Consider the following 19,113-nt stretch of genomic DNA (forward strand, 5'->3'; position numbering starts at 1 on the left):
ACAACACTGAATCATTAATCCATTGTATGAGCTGCTCTAGGGAAAGAAAGGCCTTTGCAACATGGTCTGCAGAGAAAGGAATTTTAAAAATGGAGCTACATATATAACCCAGAGAGTTATCTCAAGATGATCAGAGAGCAAGAGAGGTTATTGCTTTATTTGCTATGTAATCTATAATTGTTCCTTTTCCCTTATAAAAAATTGGACTTTGATTTACTAAGAAAAATTAGTAACAGTCAGCTATCCCCCCATCTCCTCCACATCTTCATTTTACTGTCACGAGAAAATTTAATTTTTAACCATGTGATGATCTTACTGCAGTGTTATTGGGAAAAGGAATCCAAGGAATCATGCTAAAAACAAAGGGAAGGGGAATAGACCCTTCCTAGGGAGAGATTTCCCTAGCACTGGGTTAACTGCTGGGACAGCAGTTCCTGAGGAAGCGGTAGCAATGTCCTCCTCCTCCCCATCTTCCAAGCAACTTCTTCCCCCACATACACTGAAAGATGGCCCTTCCATCTTATATTTGCCAATTCGACAAGCACCTTGGCTCTTTAGCTTTGGGCATCTGGTCCCCTTTCTCATTTCTAGAGCTGACCTCTGTTCTAAAAAGCGTTTCTCCAGTTGTACTGACTTAATAAAATGATGCATTACTGCTAATAACCACAGGCCAGCCAGCCCTGTGAGGAGATCTGGTGGAAGATTAAGTTCCCTAGAGAAGGAAGCAGGCACCTAGGTACCAGGAATGGGGTATCAGCCTTTGACAAAGACATCAGCACCATCAAAGCCTTTCCTTCTCTGTAGCAGTGGCTGGAGGGAGGTCGGAGCGGCAGAAAGGCTGAGAAAAGGGCAATAAGGAGATTTCTGCTGACCTTCTGACCCCTCACAGCTTTCTCATCATTTTGAAAGACCATCTGTCTCTGTAAATGCCCAAGAGCCTTGGAGAGTTACTGGAAGGCTCTCCTCCTAAAAAGTTCAATTCATTATCTGGACTTGGGAGCTATTTTGAGACATAGGACCTGCTGGGGACCTGGATTCACCTCCCAGTGCTATTCCTCATGGTTTTGGCAGGAACTAACTTCCTGGAAGGGAGAATAAAGGAGTATATGTGTGTTGGGAGCAAGGTAGGGGTAGAAGTATTGGATCCAGGCACTAGGGTATCTCTTGTAGCGCCTACAATCCTAGGATGACTCATGCATGCTGTGAACTTACCACCTCCGTTCTTGTAGCAGAGGTACGGGAACCGCCACACATTTCCCAGACCAATGATCTCGCCAGCCATAGACAGGACAAACTCTGCTTTGTTACTCCACTGGCCTCTCTCTTCCATTTCCTCCTCTTTTAGCTCTTCAGGCCCTGCCAAGGCCCCATTGGCTGCAGTTTTCCTCATGGCTCTGTGGGACAGAGGAAAAGCAGAGCACAGGATGTAGAAGGCTGTTGTAGGACATCCTGGCAGAAGGAGGAGGGAAGATGCCCAGCCACCAGAACAAATGCATTCATAGTGTTACCCTCAGGTCCCCCCCCCATCATCTGGAAATAGCTTATTTAAAGTGGACACAAAGCATTTTCCCCAGGATATGTCCAGGAAGAATTTCTGTCCCATAGAAAAGCTACTTTGAAGACATGGAAAGCCCTGGTGAGGTGAGATGGACCTACCTGCATCGCTCTGGATTCACTCCCTAATTCACCTTTCCTCCCCACAGCCCCCTACCTAGGCCCTCCTAATCCATCTGCCACATCGTATTCCTGAACCCAACGCTCTACCCCTTCCCAGCTGCTGGTAACTTGGCTGTGACTTTAGAAACAACATTTCTGAGAAAAGGAGTTGGAGCTAAAGTAAGGGCACAGAGGCAAAAGGAATTTCCCTTCCTTGCATGTAGTTACTATCTTTTTCTGAAGTGGCTTCAGAGAGCAGGATAGAAACGTTATGGATTGTTAGTCTGAAGAATGGAAGACCTGTCATCTTATTTTGAGGCACAACCAGGAGTGCTGAATTACTATCTTTGACCTAGTGGCCACCACATTATATTACAATACGGCACGCCATCTGAGCAAAACACACACATGCTGATTTGACCCAGGCTCCCCTTCACAACAAACAAGAATGAGCTACAAACCTCCACCTCATTGCCCAAACCTGCAAAGAAAACAAAGCAAGGAAACAAAGCCCCTGAGATTAGGAGAAGGCCCTCATACTTGTGAAAGGCTCAGGAGTTTCAGGGCTGGGCAAGGATGCGCTAAGATTAGACAAGATCAATTATTACAGTGAAAAGGTTACTAGGAAAAAGCCCAGCCGTGTAAATACAGAGGGAATTCACCATCTGAGAAAGCACGTTGAATGCGACTGGGCCAGTAAAGTGGTCCAAGGAAGACGTTCTCCCTGTCTATACTAAATCCTGAATTGTATTTAGCATCATCTTATTTAGTTAGAGGCCGCTTGCCACAAGATAAAATTTTCCATCATACCCAACTACCTTTTCTTTGGCTATCCAGTTTAAATCTAGCCAAAATTTGCACAGACCTTACTGAGTCTTCTTGTTGACGTTTTCATATTGATTACAGGCATCTGAGTAAGAGAGGAAACTAAAGTGTAAAGTGAGAAAGCCCCCTTTGACTTAGCAAAAAATTATTCTCAAAAGATTGCTCCAATGAGTTACGTGAGGTAAGGAGGCATGTAGAAGTCCAACCGGAGAGCACAGACCTTATGTGAGCAGCGTAGCTGACGAACTGTACCAGGGAAGTCCTAGCTGTAGTTACATCTTGACTACGGCATGGCTGAATAGAAGCTTTGATGATGTGATCGGCATCAGCAAGAGATATATGTTCCCATGGTGGAACTGGGAAACCGGACCAGAACTCCAGAGCAGTAGCATCTCTATTCAAGGCTTCTGTTCCCATCAGCTCCGAGTGCTAAGAAATTAGGGCTTTGACCTTTAACATTAACTTACAGAGAGAGGCAGTCTTCTGGTGATTTGATAGGTTTTTTAATAGCTCTCTCTGTGCCTCCTGAGGAGACATCTTCATTTCCAGGGAGCATGCAGAAACAGGGATCTGCATCATCCACGCTGCTTAACTCTGCCTCTGCCCCAGATCTCTTCTGGCCCCTTCAGCCAGCTCTCTCCCAGGCAAAGTCCAAACACACGTCTGGAGAGGGTTCAGTCCAGGAACGCTCCCAATAAGCAGAATGAGGAAGTCCTCATCACACTTGGCTTCCTCCACCCTACAGGACCTCCAAACTCATCTGACAACTTTTGCACCCTCAAATAGAATGAGACATCATTCTCTCTCTCTCCATGCATAGTTTCTCTCTAGTTGTCTCACTTCAGACTAGCATCATGATAGGATTGTAGGGCCTATCAAGGGGCTGAGCCAACCGGGAATGAGAGCAAGTATGGTCCTAACATCAAACTGACCCAGTAGCCTGCAAAGTCCATGGCACTTCTTTTGGTGCAATGTTCAACAGGGCAAGGAGGAAGCAGAAGTAGGAACTGGTTGGCCATGCCTGCACGTCTTATTACACAGAAGATGGTGGTGTTATCGTGATATCTCATTTGCTTCTGTAAGTTGCCCAATGTAAATGAAATGATTTAGTAAATGGTATTCCTCTGGATATTTCAGGTCAGGGGGCACGGAAAGGCACTGGCACATGAAAAGCCAGCTTTACTGAACATTCAAAATGAAGCAGGCCGTGTTTGGCACAAGACATACTTTCTTCCTCTGCCATTAAAATAAAGAAGCCAAAACAAACTTCACAGTGTTATATACCAGCTGCTCTGGAAATGCCCAGGGCAACAGCAGTCTTTGTTCCCCCGTTTGCTCTGGTGCCGAAGGGCCCATCCTATTCCCTTTGAAATCAGCAGCAGATTTCCAGAGACTCCGAACAGAGGACTGGATCCTACAAAAAGCATTAACACTGCCTTCAGTAAGAGGAGCTGCAGCACGGGCAGGGGAGCATAAAACATGAAGGAGGGCAAGCAGAGGTCAGTGAAGGGCAGTCACCCGACTATACAGCTATCTATTCCAAAACATTGCAAGAGAATTCTGGTCCCTTCTCACATTTGAGTGGTTTTTAGAGTTAATTCTCATAAGGGCTTACACATGGGCAATGCCTGTGGGCACAGTCAATTTAAGTGATAAATACAAACACACCAGAGCGCTAATGGAGCAGCCTGCCTCTCTTCCTTGCCCAGCCTTTGCCCTTCGTGACCCGTATGCTGCAAGTGCCAATTTACAGATACCATTTACGCAGCCCTAAACCCACTGTGCTCCACAGCATATCTGGATCTGCACTCAAGTGTCATGCTGAATCAGTCCTCCAGCAGGGTCATGCCCTACCTCTAACCTCACATTTAAAGAAGATGGTGTAATCCTTAAGTCAGGTCATGCACCCCAAATGCTGGCTAGTGTAGTGCTAGCAGGGCACTGATGGCTCGCCAGCATGGCATGACGGTTCTCCCCACCCCAGCTTTTGCCCGTCCACTTAGCTCGCCTGCTGGGTTGATTGGGAGGTGGAAATATGAGCTCCTCCAGCCAGCCTTTTCTCAGCTCCTGAAACCCGAGCAAGGCCCCTTTCCCCGTTCCCTATCTGCAGCACAGCCTGCCAGTTGGCTAATCAGTTCATTCAGATGCTGCAGCACAGCCTCCTCGTCTTTGAGACGAGCAGAGCTCCACGTGCTGTCAAATGGGAGAGAAGAAATAACACATACTTAATGAAACGTGTTTGATCTGTCACAGTCCTCGGCACGTTCCAATTTGCTGCAGTCCAAGGCACATTATCAAGTACGATGGTGCTTAAGTCTGGGCTTATTGAGGATGTCATGAGAAGCTGACAAGAGAGGACTTAGCTAATTTCTTTACTTTTATTCTTTTAATGCAAGGTGGATCCAAGAGCCAGCCTATTTCTACTAATGTTTATGTTTTGCATGTTTTTGTGTTATACCTGTTTTACATAGGGACAGTGGAAGATCACAGATGTGGAGCCACCTCTTCTCACTTAGCCCCAGGGAGGGAACTCCCCAAGCGCCAGCCTGTGGCCTCAACCTTTTAACCAGCCTTAACCTTAGAGATATCTAGGCCAGGACTTGGACTTTGCAATTATCCTCTGACTCTATGGTAGGTCAACACAAATCACAGAAGCTGGGGTACTGCACTGGAAAACAAGCCTGGACAAACAGACCAGCAGGGGTGATGCTGCATTTGTGGGTTTATTCCCTTTTTTTTAAAAAGGGGGAAAGCACTGTGCCTATGGAAAGAAGCTATCCTGACTGGATACAAGTGGCTGAGGTGAAACTAAGCCAGTGTCCCACGTTTCATCACTTTATGCCATGAGCTCCAACTTCTCTCTTCCCAGGCAAAGCAACACACAGCATTACACATCCCCTGTATTTCCCTCTTCTGTTTTTTTCCTACTGTTTCTAAGAGCAAACCTATTCACACACCTCGTGGCTCTGTTCCTGAATATCCAGTCCTACTGTGCCCCCTGCCCTATATGTTCTCAGGCCAGATGGGGACTCAAATAACTTCTTGTTTCAAGCTAGGAGCAATTTGACTCTCCCACAGCAGCCTCAGCCACCCACTGTGTTACATCATTCCCAACCCGCAAAGACATTTTCCTCTCCCATTAGATTCTCCTGCTTTTTATATTCGAGTCTGAAGAAAAGACTTTGCCCCTCTCAATGCCTGGCGTCTGCACTTTTTCTGTCTCCTCACCTAAGTTTGGAGAAAAAGCCAGGCAGGAACCTTGCTTTTCTGACTCCTCCAATCTCAGACTTTTCTCCCCGCTGATAAGTCTGACACTGCCTCCAGTCCTACCCCCTCTCCTGGGCCCGTTCAGCCACTACCACTACCTTTCTTCCTCCGTTCCCTCTCACCGTATCAGTCTCTATTTCAGAGGTGCCCTGTTGCATTTCTTCCCTCAGCACTTTGAAGAGGTGCTTTTGTCCAGGCCTGGAGTATCCTTTGCAGATATTACCACCAGCCTGTCATCTTCCTACAGAGAAGAGGGGGCTTCTTTTCCACCCAGTGTAACAGGCAACTCAATATGAAAGTACCTGGATTGGTATGGAATATGCTACATGGAGGCAGCCACAATTTTTAACTCATGAGATTTAATGCTGAGAAAATAAGAATCCGCATGGATTTTCCCAGCCACTAAAACAAGAGCACACAACTTGCAGCCAGCCATAAGCACAGGCTACACCAACAAATTCCCTTCTTCAACACTTGAATGAGCTAGTTCAGTCTTTCCTTGCTTACATTTTTCGTGCTACGTTAGTTCAGCACCTGCCACTGTGGGATCCTTCAGGTAGGGCCATGAAAGGCAAGGGAGGCCAAGAATGCATCTGAAGGGGATAGCATTTATTGGTTTTATTTGGAAACAGCTGCCACTAAAGGGGAGAAGCAGGAACCAGAAAGAGAGGACTCTGAAGGGGAATTAAAGCATCCTTTGAAAGCACAGTGGTATCCTCAGCTCCTCCTGAGGTGAAAAGGGCTTATCCAGGGCTTGTGGCTGGCTACTCAGGTGTGATGAGGAACCAGGGAAAGAATGGGAAGCAGCTGCCTGGGGTTTTGGCACTGGAGAAAGAAGCCACTAGAGATTCACCCGCTGCTTTTCTTCCCACAAGCTAGATGACTGCGCCTGCCTGCCATCACCATCACACAAGAGAGAGCTCCTACTGCTGGGAAGTTAACATCCTCCATTTGACCTCTTCTGCTATTTTATCTCAAGGTAAACGAGAGGAGGACAAATCTCAGAAACGACAATGAGACAGCAATTGAGACATTGTTAAAAAGCACAAGGTAATACTTATCAGAGGAAACACAATTTAAAGCACCTCTGGATGCTTATAGGTGCTGTCTGAGCTGCGGGAATCACAAGGCAGAATTGCAGGTGACACTGCAGACAGCTGAACTGCATTTATACTTTTCGTTTTATTTTAGATCAAGTAGCAGCCAAGCATGTAAGCTGCAATTTAAAGTGGGAAGGGAAGGATCAGAAGGAAAATAGGCTGTGCTGTGTTACAAAAGGAGGAGCAGGAGGACACGGAAAATTCTCCAGTTGCATGATATGAAAGAGCAGTTAGTTGGCAGCCGAAATCCCGCATTGCATTTTGACAGCAGGAGGAGTGGGCAGCTGAGGGAGCAGAAACAGAAAATCAGGACTATGTGAGGAACAGCAGTGCCAAAGCACAGCTTAAGGAACAAACCTAGTTAGATTAGTGCATGAAGGCTGCCACTGGAATAGGTCATGTCTGCAGGATGGATAGGAAAATATTAGCAGTAGGAGTATTTTTCAGCCAGTCTAAGAGCAGCTACGTGAACGGGGCTGGCTGCTTTAATCACAGCCATTTCCAAACCCAAACACTACTAGCAGAACAGCTCACTCCAACTGCTAAAAGGAGAAGGGCAAGGAAACACGTAGCAAGAGAAAAAACGATCAGTTCCTGGACAGCACTCAAAATGAAAATGCCTTTCATTTCAAGCTGATGAAAGCTAGATGGTTTCTTTACACCTTCTAATTAACTTGCAGGTTGTGTGGGCTATAGGGCATTTTCAAAGCATCTGTTCGGCAAAGTCCATGGGGCACAGGAGGCTGTAAAGAGGATCAGATCCTGCTTACATTTTCTCCAGGAAGAAATAAGAGCAACACTCCTGCAGTCAGGGAGTTTGCTGCTTACTGACGCCAGCAAGAGTGAGATAAGGAGCAATTGTAAGTATGCTAATGACATGTACATCTGTGATACAAGCTGCAAAAATTACAAAGCTTCATCCTTCAGAGCACACACAACCAGCTGAGAAGGGGACCAAATGGCTCCTGCCCTGTCTTTTGCTATCAAAACAGGAGAGCCTCCCACGTACCTAACGGAGGTTGGTCTTTCCTGATGGCCAGCACCAAACTACTCACTAAATGCAGTGCAGCTTGTTCTCTGTGATAGTTCAATCTCTGTAAGTGCCAATGGCTCACCAGCCTGGCTGTAGGCTACAGAGGTGGTTTCTTACTTCATCCTGGAAAAAAAAAAAAAAAAACAGGACTAACTGATGAGGTCTGTAAAGAGGAGGACTCCCACCTCTGCCTTTGCATCACACCAAATAAGCTCAAGACCTTCACTCAGCCCGTAACCTGGCCATATCCATGGCCACATAGCACAAGGCCCCATAGCATGCAGCAGTGGCAGGATCCGTCCTTCTTACAGAGCACCAGGACGACAGGTCCCCTAGGGCATGTCTTACAGATACAGAGCCCCCAGCCCAGCTCCGGTGGACTCCCATCAGCCAGGACTCTCCTGATGCCCAGGCCGGGCAGCCAGAGGCATCTTGCTGAAGTCTCGTGGTTGCACCTGGTGTGCTGGGACAGCCAGAGTGTGGGGACTGGTGCGGCCCCTTACTGAAAGGGCAGAACCAGGTGAACGACACAGAGGCTGAAAGCCGCGTTGCTCCAGTGATCTGCTGAGCAAACAGGCACAGAAGGGGTCGGCGCAGCCTCCAGTGACCCATGGAGAAAAGCACAGAGGAGCAGCGACCTGCCGTGCAGCCCAGAGGAGCCCCAGAGAAGGGGCAGAGTCCAGAGGAGATGAAACGGTGGCCAATGGGGCTGCCATCATGCTGAGGCGGCAGCAAAGTCACTGAACGCAGCCCAGTGGATGAGGGGAGCGAGGCTCCTGGCCTGCCCCAGCCGTGGCTCAGCTGCTCGCTGCTGACCCAGGCCAGCCTGAGCCTGAAGGCTGCAGGATGAGGGGAGTACAGGAGCAAAGCAACTACCCTCTTCAGGTGAATATAGGCCCAAATGATATCCCTAACCTCTGCAGTGCCTAAAATCTGAACCCCCTCTCTTTCCCAGGGCTGCTGTTTTGGGGCAGGTGAGCAGAGGAGCCAGTGCTGTATGGAGCCAGCATCTCAGATCCAGAGAGGCACAAGGGCAGTGCAGAGATTTTGGCTTCACGCTCACTGCTCTAGATGCTTCTAGCTAAACTCTCCCACACAGGCTTGCTCTGCATAACATCCTGAAACCACAGCCTGGGGAATGCATGCAGTCAGAGATAGGAGAGATGGGGACCATGGGGGAAGAGTACTCAAGCAAAACTCTTCCAAAAGGCAAGTGAGGTAATGGCATAAAACAGTATCTTACCCCTCCCTGCCCTGGAGAGCAAAGGGATCCGTCCACTTGTTTGGCAGAGCCCAGCACCTCTCAGTACACGTGCACGTGCAGCCATCACAGAGCAGCCCTTTTCTCTGCAGGCAGCACCACGCCATGCAGGCTCCCCGCACCTCAGGACTATCGCCCAGCAGCCTGCGCTGAGCCCACTGCCTGCCCCGAGGCCACTGCCTGCCCCGAGGCCATCGTTCAGCCCTGCTCAGGGAGTGCAGCACCCTGGGATCCTGCTCAGCGGCCAGCTCTGCAGCTGCTGGCACTGCTGCTGAGTCCCAGGTAGACTCAGTCGTCTCCTGGAGTTGCACAGGACAGGCATGTCATATAAGACTGGGACAGGCAGAGGCATGTGATAAGGGTTTTGTAAGCCCTCACTAGCAGTGTCTGCAGCAACACGAGTGCAGTCCCGTTCACCCCATGCAATAGGGACTGTGGGGCACCTTTGCTCTCCCAGGCGAGCTGTATCTGATACAGCTGTATCTGGGGCTGTATCTGCCCCAGATCTGTGGCACCGATACTTGCTTTTCTTATACCCCTGCCTGGGAGCACCAGCAGGGAAAGACAGGGCTCCTTAGCCTGCCCTCAGCAAGGACTGCATCTGCTCCGACCTGTTCAGCAAAGCCGGGCTGCTGCAGGGCTGGGAAGGTCCTGTCCAAGGTTCAGCCCCTCATATCAGCGTCTGTCAAAAAAGAAAAGCTGGGGTAATGGCATTTCCAATGGCATTGGATGAAAGTCCTGATTAGTAGTGATTACTTTAAAAGCACTGTTGATTTAAGGAGACATGGATCAGGTGTTATGAAACACCCACACGACCTGCCTGGGACTGTACACAAGTAATGCTCGCAGTTCCCCAGAGGTTAGCACAGGCACAAGCCATGCCGTCTCCCTTCCCTTCCCTGGCCCAATTCTTCCCCCCTAACTGGGAAGGACTTTGATGAAGCCACTAAGGCAAGATGAAAAGGAAAAACACCCCCAGACACATCTCACACCACTGTAGCCCCCAGGCCCATAGGCCAGGGCTGGGCCAGCCCCTCCGCAGAGCAGTAGTGGGGGGCGGTTGTCACTGCCTCTTGTTCACAGGAGCTGAAATACCAACAGCATACCTCACTCCTCATGCCTTTCCTCCTGGACGTGTTCTCATTTAGCCAATCCCCACTCTTCATCTCCATCCCTGCCTGATCCCTTCTCATCTCTCTTCCTAATCTTTCTGCTGCCTGAGGCCTTCCCTCTCTCTCTCAGCTGCTGCAGCCTCCAGTACCAATTACCCATCCTTCAGGCATCCCTTTGCTCTTCAGCTTCTTGGCACCCCCGCAGCAGTGTCACTGCCTGTCCTCTCTGATAGGAACTACAAACGAAAAACCTCTTCCCTGGGCTGATCCAAACAGATAATTTGTTCCCCATCCTCCTGCTTGCTCTTCCTTTACTTAACTTCGGAAAGCTTTTGCCCTTGCAGACTTTGTGGCCTACTCCCCACAGCACTGCAGACAGTCAATGTGCAGCAGCTACCCATGGGAGGGCCAGAGACCCCAGCACTCCCAGCAAGACACGTACATCCAGCCGGACCTGCTCAATGAGCAAGCACCCAACTCACCTGAATCCAGTGCAGGTCTCCCGCAAGCAACCGCGTCCCATTCCTCCAGAGTCCAGGCAGGGAATCCACTGAACGCGCAAGAGGCACACTGAGGTGCTGCTAACCTCAGAGAGACAGTAAGAGTTAACATAAAGATTTCCCTCTCCCCTCCTCTGGTCCCTCCCCTTCCATCAGCTTTCCCCACCAACTTATCACCCAGGTGGTGAGATGGCAGACAGGGAGGTGTACCAGAGAGGGAGAATTTCCTCAGCTCCCTTACAAAATACCCCTCCCCAGACCTTGAACTGTGGCCCTAACAGGAAGGCAGGAAAAGAAAGTTGCCAGAGGCAGGCAGGGCAAAAGCCAGAATTTTGCAGAGACCAGTGACAGCAGTCAGTGGAGTGAGTTCAGGTCCCTCACAATCACCAGGCAGGAGCTCCTGCCTTGCAGACCCCATGGCGCTGCCCAGCCTGCCTGCTGTGCACCCCATCAACGCATTAATGGGACAGTGACATCTCTTAAAGGGATAATGAAATCCCTTAAAAGCATCCTGGAAACCTACAGAACAAACCATCTCCACCTCCCAGGACAGTTACACTAAACCTGCTTTAGTGGCTGAGCTCAAGGCTCCCAGGTGCCACCAGGCAGGTGCAGTGAAAGGCAGCGAGCAGGTGGGGAGGTGAAAGCTTGTCCCAGGCTCAGGCAGACCCTTCCACGTCCATGTCATACACTGTGAATGCAAACGTGGCTCCTATGAGAGCTCTGTCAGCCAGGAGAGACACTATCTGAGTGTGTATTTTGACAGCGTGGTCATATTTGCTAGAAGGGAGCATTCCCTGTGTGCCTTTGCAGCGACCCCTCTGCCCCAGCAGCTTTGTCTGTATGCATGTGCCAGCCCCACTGCACTTTTCCGAGGCTGTTCATGACCAATGCCAGTAGCTGACATTCCAGTTCTGCCACTTTTCTTCAAGACAGTTCAGCTCAGTAATTTTTGTTATGGGCTATCACTGTTCTGACTATTGCTTTGTCTATTAATGTACCTGCCAAACTCCTATTGACCTCTTCATGCACCCATGTGGTTAAATCAAAGCAGCACACAAGATCAGAGCTAGAACGTGTCCAGCACATGCTCTGACCTGCTCGCTTATGCCAGAGCTCACCAGATGAGGACCCCCAGTCCCTGCAGTGGAAAACTTGTCAGGCAGAACTGGAGAGCTAACAAAAGCCCTCACCACCTCATAGCGGGAAGCAGTACATTTCTGTGACTGCACGTTGTATAGAGGTCATTTGTAATGTTGTCTCTCAACAAAATCCTCCATAGACACCAGCAGTAAGCAGATTAGGTCATATTACAGCATGCTAGATTGCCCTGGGGACAAACGATGTCAGAGATGTGTGGGAACATTAAGGGAGTCAACCCTTGTGGCTGACACTTCCATCAGGATAAATCACTGAGGTCAGCATTTGAGGCAGCAGGAGAAAATGTCTCCTTTTACTCTGGGGTGCATTTATTTACTGCCTCAGCAAACACTTTAAGGCCAGCCTAGTCTCTGAGCCCATCCTGTTGGGTAGCCCAAAGAGCAGCCAGATCAGCTCAGGGCGAGGGCTGGAGGATGTCCCCGGGGATCGGAGAGCTCTGAGCCAGCCAGCCCCATCCCAGCTACCCCAGTCTGGCAGCACAGCTGTGAGGGCAGCAGCACTGGGGCAACAGCTCGGACAGGCTATGCCTCTTCCCTGGCAGCCATGCAAAAAAAGAGTGAGCACAGAAGCCTATTTCCAGGCTTCAGTTTCCCAAGCACACCACTTTCCATGGCACTGGCTTTCACCTACCATTCGGGCTGATAGAGTAGATCCAGACAAGGAGATGATGGCTGATACTTCTCTTGAATGCGCCAGAGTCAATATCCAAAGGGTCAGGCTCCATCTTTTGGCTTTAGGCCCGTATCTCAAGTCCTGAAAGACTAAATCGTGAATATTGCGTGCTAGCTATACACAAGCATTGTACTGCTGCAGTCCCTTCAGACGAAGGGCAGGACTGCTGCTCATCCTGCCAGGGACACCAGTATGACCCAGTGCAGCTGGTGAAAAGATGCAACAGAGGTTGTCCAAGTATGAAACAAGGATTGAGATAAGGCCAGGTAAGCAGAGCTGACCTTAAAACTTGATTTATCTACACTGAAGTATTTCGCAAGAACACCACAGTTTTTCAAAACTGCAGATGGGAAATGACCTGCAACATTAAAGAAAAACAAAAAAGAAGTCAACCCAAATGAAACCTTTATCACAACAAAATGTGCAAGGATCCTTCTCCATCAGGGAAAAAGACTATGATTTCTACTTTTCAGCCCAGAAGGTACCAGAAGATACAAAATTCAAACTTTAGAGTTTCTTATTAGATAATAATTCTCTGTGGTTTTAATCTTGCTACAGGCATGAGGCACCTTTATCCTGCCATGGCAGCCTCCACTTGAGGAGGCATGAATGTAACTGTCCAGATTTAAAAAAAGAAATCACTTATTGACCAGCTCAGCTGCAGGAGTGTGAAGTCCACATTAAGCCTTGTCCTGGGGATGGACAAGGGGTAACACACTCCCTGACTACTAATTGCCACTCCCTGACTACTAATTGCCATTGCAGAGACAGGCCTTGGTCAGGTAACTGGGGATGCACTACTGTGCAAGTAGAGAAAAGGCCTATTAAAGCGTGTGGCAATTTGACTTCCACAGCAGAGATCCACGAGAAAGATGAACACTCAGCGACAGATCTCCCCATGTTGCAGACTCCTCCTCTGCCATTGCTACGGGCAAAAGCAGCTTCCCAGGATGGGCAGCAGAGGAATCACCCAGCAAGACAAGATTTGCAAGCAAGCCTAAGAGAGGAGCGATAGACTCAGTCTCAGGCAATGCCAGAGCTCAGAAACACAGGCTGGAAATAGCCCAAGGAGATCCCACGTGGGGAATAAATGCAAATCCAGGGAAGGGCATCCTGAAACAAGGCTATCCAGGTAGCTGAGGGAAGAAGTAAGCAGCAGGCCCACTGGCAGTGGGACTTGGGGAGGACATGGGTGAGGCTATTCTTGAGTGCTCAGACACCAGAATGGCAGAGACGCTTATAACAAATTCGGGACGCATTCAAAACCCTCTCAGATCCCCTCAGCCAGGCAGCAGTAGATTCAGCTTCTACATTGCCTCCTCTATTGCTTGAGGGCTGGCAGATGAGCACTGCTGCTGCGTTAGCAAGCCCTCCGACACGAGATTGCCTCCAGCAAGCTGCGTGGACTCATCTCCTCTGGCTTCCTTCCTGTACGAGCTGAGGGGTAATCAACACGATGGCATCTAAACCACCCATCTGAGCCTTCAGAGCTGTCTGGGCAGCAGCAGGCTCCCTGGAGGGGATCCCTCTGCTGTGGTAGCTGGGGAGCTGCTTGGGCCACCAGCTCCTGAAGGGGGCAGGTCCCTAGCTGGCCCTGCTTGTGCAAGGTCACCTTGGGCCGAGCCCTTAGCCTGCTCCTGCCCTGGGCTGGAGGCGGGTTGGGGTCACAGTCCTGCTGTCCCCTGGCAACCACACAGCCTCTTCCCAATGGTGGGAGCACCTGAGCACCTTTCCCAGCCCCTAGGCCCGGTACCCTGCTCATCAGGGATGGCAGCTCCTGCTGCCCAAGACAGGAAATGGCACTTATTCCAGGTGTTGCCTCTCTTTCTAGCTGCTTTTTGACCAGGGAAGCTGCTGAGGAGCTAATGATGATGCTGAGAGTGCTCTCGTGCAAATGGAAGTTTATAAGATTGGAAGGACTGCCCTTACAATGGTGTCAGGGTATTTTGCTGCAAACATTTGTTATGGCCTCTATCCAGCTGTGTCCCTGCTGCATCCCTGAGACACCTACAGGCACCTTCCTTGGCCACTGCTCAGGAGAAACAGGGGACGCTCCCCAGCAGCGCAGCTCCTGCCTGTGGGAGAGGCCACCACTGTCCCCACTTATCAGAATAATCCCATTTTTTGACACCTTTGTTAATGAAACAGGAGGAATGCTGGTTCCCCTGCAGACACAGCACAGCTGCTTGCTTAATCAGGAATTTGCCTAGCCAACTGAATGCTATATTTTTAGAGGAGCCAGAAGAGTTTCCCCTAGGCATTTTTATAATTTTTTTTTAATGTTTATAGCTAATTTCTGCTTAAGTAAGCCTGTGACTTTCTACAACAATTTCACCATAACTAATCACAAGCGAACATAACCAAAGCAACAAATGCTAATTAGGCCCTCTAGAACCTTAATCTGCTCTGACAGTCAGCACCAGCCGCCCGTAACTGGGGCCTCACCATGCCTCCTCTTAGCACAGCTGTCATTACCCACCTTTTGCTTGAACGCAGGAGAAGAGGAGGCTGCCAAGCGTCTCCACCTTCAGAAGTACATGGAGGTGAGACATCTCCTATTCCACGGCATCCACAGGCGGAAGGAGATAACAAGGCAAGGACAAACGGCCAGGGCTGGCAATGTAAGTGATCTGCATGGAGGATTACAAATGCTGGGGGATGTCTGTTGTCTAACACCCTCTCTGAGTCTAACAGCAACACTCGCTGCTGATCAGAGACCAAAGACCAGCTCAGTAAAGTGGCAGGGAGAGGGCACATAGGCAGACGCTCGCTTGCTTCCTCTTTTCCTCCCAGGGTAGCTGAACCAGTTGCAGTAGGATGCATGTTATGATAGCAAACATCTATGATTCACAAGGATGCAAGAGGGATCTGCAGGGATTGACAAGAGCATGTTGCTGGTCAAAGTGATTCAGCTCTGGTCAGGGGAGATGGGAAAGAGGGGAGACCAAGTCACTAGGTGACTTCTCTAAAGTAATTACTTTCTAAACCCTTCTTTGTGCTTCCCCACATATGCTCCTCTTATCTGTGCTATGCAGATCCCCATCGTGAAGTCTGTTAATCACACTAACTCCAAATACCCTGCTCTGGGGGATATGCTCATTTGCACTGGCCTGTAGGACAGATTATTTGGGAATCTCTGATTCACAGGATTAAATATCCCACATGTAAGATGCTAATCATGCTGTATTTTCCCCATTTATGCACCATTCCCTGACTTCTCCTATGCATTCACCTTTCTTGTCATCTAAACTTGCAATATTACTAACAGCGCACAATTCCTCACCAGCCTCAGAAAAACTCTCGTATCCCTAGTGGCAAAAAGAGGAGGACCCCTCAGGGCATCCATTCAAATACTCTAGCAACACCAGGGTTCGGGCTGCTTCCCAGAGAAGCAGATGTATCCTGGTCCATTCCCAAGGTCTAAAGCCTCTGCTTCTGCTAGCAATGCTGGCACCTCCCCCAGGAAAGGCAAAGAGAGCATCACCAGTTTTTCTTCCGCTGGTCAGAGGGCTGAGACTCTTCCCCAGGCACCACTGATGCAAACACTGCAGTGTGGGAAAAGCAGAGCACGATTTTCATGAACAGATGGATGGAAAGGTCAGACATTATTTCTAAGCACTAACAACCCAGGTCAGACTCTCAGGGACTTTTTAATTTCTAGGTAAACTTCTCATATGAGCCTTCCCCCCCTCTCCCCCCAAAAGAAATCCACAAAAGAAAAATCATCTCCATTTTCTTCAAATTAATGGATTCACTTCTCAAGTTAAGTAGCAGATTCTGAATTCCGAATGTAGAATATTTCCAAGAACTGCATGCCTCCTATCCGAAGTGATGTCGGAGCCTCCCCAGATGGAGAAGGTGTGAGTAATGACGCATTCTATAGACTGCAAAAAGAGCAGTATTACTGATGTGTAATGCAATGAAAATTCCCTACTATAAACTGGTGAATGCTACTGCTGTGATCTAACCATGGGGTTGTAAAAACGCTATGAAAAAATGTCATGTCTGGAAGGTCAATCTGCTCAATGAATAACAAACTATATTTGGCGTGCATTTCAAGCCAGGTAGCAGAGGTCCCAATACTTAGTCCTAAACTCCTGTTACAAATAAGACACAGTCCTTTAAGAACTTCTTACAAAAAACCCTTTGTCTTTCTTGCTTATCGGACCTGCTTGTCTCATCCAAAACTTTACAGCAATTAAGTCATTTCAGAACACAGGCTTAGGAATTTTCCTTGATCATATATAACCTGATCAATAAACCATGTGACCAACTGACTGGACACAAGACTGTTTTGAAGCAAAGCAAGCCACAAACCTTTCAACTGACTTCCATTTTGCCTAAATGCAGCTCAGCAGACTTTCTACATCACCTACATTTTGGAGGTAACTGTAGACAATTACTATTTTCTATCAGGTTCTACATGTTTTCCCAATGGGGAAGACCTCCTATAGGTATTACTGGAAAATGAAAGTATGGTTGTGTTTATGATTAGAATTCCATGGATACAAATATCTGCTACTGGCGTTTCTGATACGATGCACACAAAAAGCCAGCAGAAAAACTTGTGTTGAATCCCATTATCTATGAAAAGTAAGAGCTGATACCACACAGGAGGAAAGGGACCTCACTAACCCTTCTTGCACCCTTTCCTACAGCAACCCAGACCACCTACCAATCAGACTCACATAAGTCCCTATGGATCCCAGCTCTGGCTACCCCACAAGGCAAAAAGCAGGATGCTCAGCAACTGTGCCAAGACACAGGGGGCAGGTGGGTGGCGGGGAGCCCAGACCACCCTCACAGCCCATGAGGACCCTGTGTCCCGTGCCTGTCCAGCTGCAAATCCAAGGGAGGACCTCCCCTTGCACCTTGCTGCTGGGCTCCCAGCAGTAGGTGAAGTCCTGGGGCCACCTTGTGGCTAATTGCATGGATTGTTTTAATTTCTGCTTTAATCTCCCCATACCGGATGTTACCAGCAGTCCCAGAAGACTGGGCCATACACCAGCACTCACCAGGGTCCACGTGTGCTCTGAAAAGCCAAGTGCCTTCGTTCATTCAGTCAGGTCTTCCTAGACTCCAGCTTTCTCAGGGTTACCTGAGAGTTATCCAGCTTCCCAGGGTTACATGTCCTCTCGCTGCCCTCCTCAGATACTGAGGTTACACCACTGAACACACCAGCTCTTTGATTATTTTTACCCCAATAGCCTGGAAACAAGGGGTCTTGTTTGTGGCTATAGGAGGTGACATGACATGCAGGTCCTATTTCAGCTGTGCAGCCCTCCTTCCATATGCAGGAAAACCAAAATAACTGTCTCTAAAGCACCTGGAAGCCAGTCAGCACAAAAATGACACAAGACCTGTGGAGATGAGGGAGTTTCTCATCATCCTCCACTTGCATGAAGAAAATGCAAACCCACACACTTCTCTCAGACCCCAGGAATAGCCCAGTGACTCATCAGCCACATGACTGTTTCTGCTGGGAGCTGGCTCTTCAGCAGAAGGTGGCATTACACTCTCTACTTCACCTAAGTATCCCAGGCCTACTGCTTACAGGGTGCCTCCTAATCAATGTTCCCTATTTTCCTTTCCTCACTAACCAAGGCTCCTCTTCTTTGGCCATCTTCCCATTCTTCTCTGCCAGTGCAAAAGAGCCCAGCACAGCTGCACTAATGCACATCCCACCTAACATGCCATGAGCAAGGGATGCAGGGGAGACAAAGCTGAGACACAGAGTGATTCTAGAGGGGAAAAAACAAGGATTTAATGGAATGAATGGAGAAGCTCCCAAAGTCCACACAGGAACAACACCTCTGAGACTCTCTGACACTCTCCACTCCAGGATCAGTCCTTCCTTTCTGCCCACGAAAAGGCCGAGGACTCTCAGGAACACCACTGCTTGATCTGCTGCTTTAGAGCGCTCTCCAAGGAGAGGATTAAGGTGCACTGCTAACTCCACAGCCTCTGAAGGCCATCTCCACGGCAGCCTCTTCCTCAGCTCTTCAAATCTTCCAAGGAAGGGAGCTCAGCTCAGAAATCCCTCTCTCCTTGATGAGTGAAGAATCCTTGCATTATCCAACAGGTGGTAAAGGCTGTATAAACACCATCCTGGGGGGAGGGAGGGAGAGCCACACTGGTCCTAGCAGTGAGATTCGAGCTCTGTCAGCATCAGGAGGCCAGCTCTGGTGGAGGGAAGGGGTTGTCCCATGCCTGGCCTGGAAGGCAAGTCCTCAAGCGGGCAGGTGAGTTGGTGGAGCCTCTGGAAGACAAAGGCAGGCACTGAACAGCACTCCACCAGCACAAAAAAGTGCTCTGGGCCCTCCCCTTCTAGTCACTGGTATGACTCAGCCAAACAGACAGGGCTGCAAGTCCTATCCCTAAATGCCAGGGCATCCTGAAATAGAGGCAGCCATCACTTCAGTGTCTGAGAACAAACAGATCTTCGAACCAATTACTACAATCTCAAGATGAGCACCGAGCGTTTGGGAGATCTGAGACACAACAGGAAAGCTTGTTCACCCATTTG

The 19,113-nt window shown here is 49.0% G+C and overlaps 2 protein-coding genes across 16 annotated transcripts in view; both read right to left on the minus strand.

The window, feature by feature from the left end:
* The window catches only part of LOC104147283 (sodium- and chloride-dependent betaine transporter), a 44,828-nt gene extending 31,993 nt beyond the window's left edge, over nucleotides 1-12,835 (minus strand). For 3 of the 12 annotated variants that reach the window (XR_011141628.1, XR_011141623.1, XR_011141629.1), the window contains exons 1-5: nucleotides 12,546-12,835; nucleotides 10,737-10,835; nucleotides 9,668-9,824; nucleotides 7,858-8,004; nucleotides 1,213-1,394 (exon numbers count right to left, since the gene is read on the minus strand). Coding sequence is in view for 9 of the 12 variants with exons in the window: in XM_009679856.2 (XP_009678151.2) it covers nucleotides 1,213-1,390 (178 nt within the window). In the remaining 3 variants the exon portion in view is untranslated. Of the gene's footprint in view, nucleotides 1-1,212; nucleotides 1,395-7,857; nucleotides 8,005-8,229; nucleotides 8,631-9,667; nucleotides 9,825-10,736; nucleotides 10,836-10,920; nucleotides 10,988-12,545 lie in introns of those variants that run through there. The other 9 variants (XM_009679856.2, XM_009679852.2, XM_068946841.1 and 6 more) reach the window with 9 other exon arrangements.
* A 5,491-nt stretch (nucleotides 12,836-18,326) lies between these two features.
* Nucleotides 18,327-19,113, minus strand: part of LOC104147282 (sodium- and chloride-dependent GABA transporter 2) — a 36,094-nt gene continuing 35,307 nt past the window's right edge. For all 4 annotated transcript variants that reach the window (XM_009679851.2, XM_009679847.2, XM_009679850.2 and 1 more), the window contains one exon: nucleotides 18,327-18,846. In XM_009679851.2, coding sequence (XP_009678146.2) covers nucleotides 18,727-18,846 — 120 coding nt within the window. In that variant the 3' untranslated portion in view covers nucleotides 18,327-18,726. The remainder of the gene's footprint in view (nucleotides 18,847-19,113) is intronic.

Source organism: Struthio camelus, chromosome 1 (genome assembly GCF_040807025.1).
Source record: "Struthio camelus isolate bStrCam1 chromosome 1, bStrCam1.hap1, whole genome shotgun sequence".
Lineage (NCBI taxonomy): Eukaryota > Metazoa > Chordata > Aves > Struthioniformes > Struthionidae > Struthio > Struthio camelus.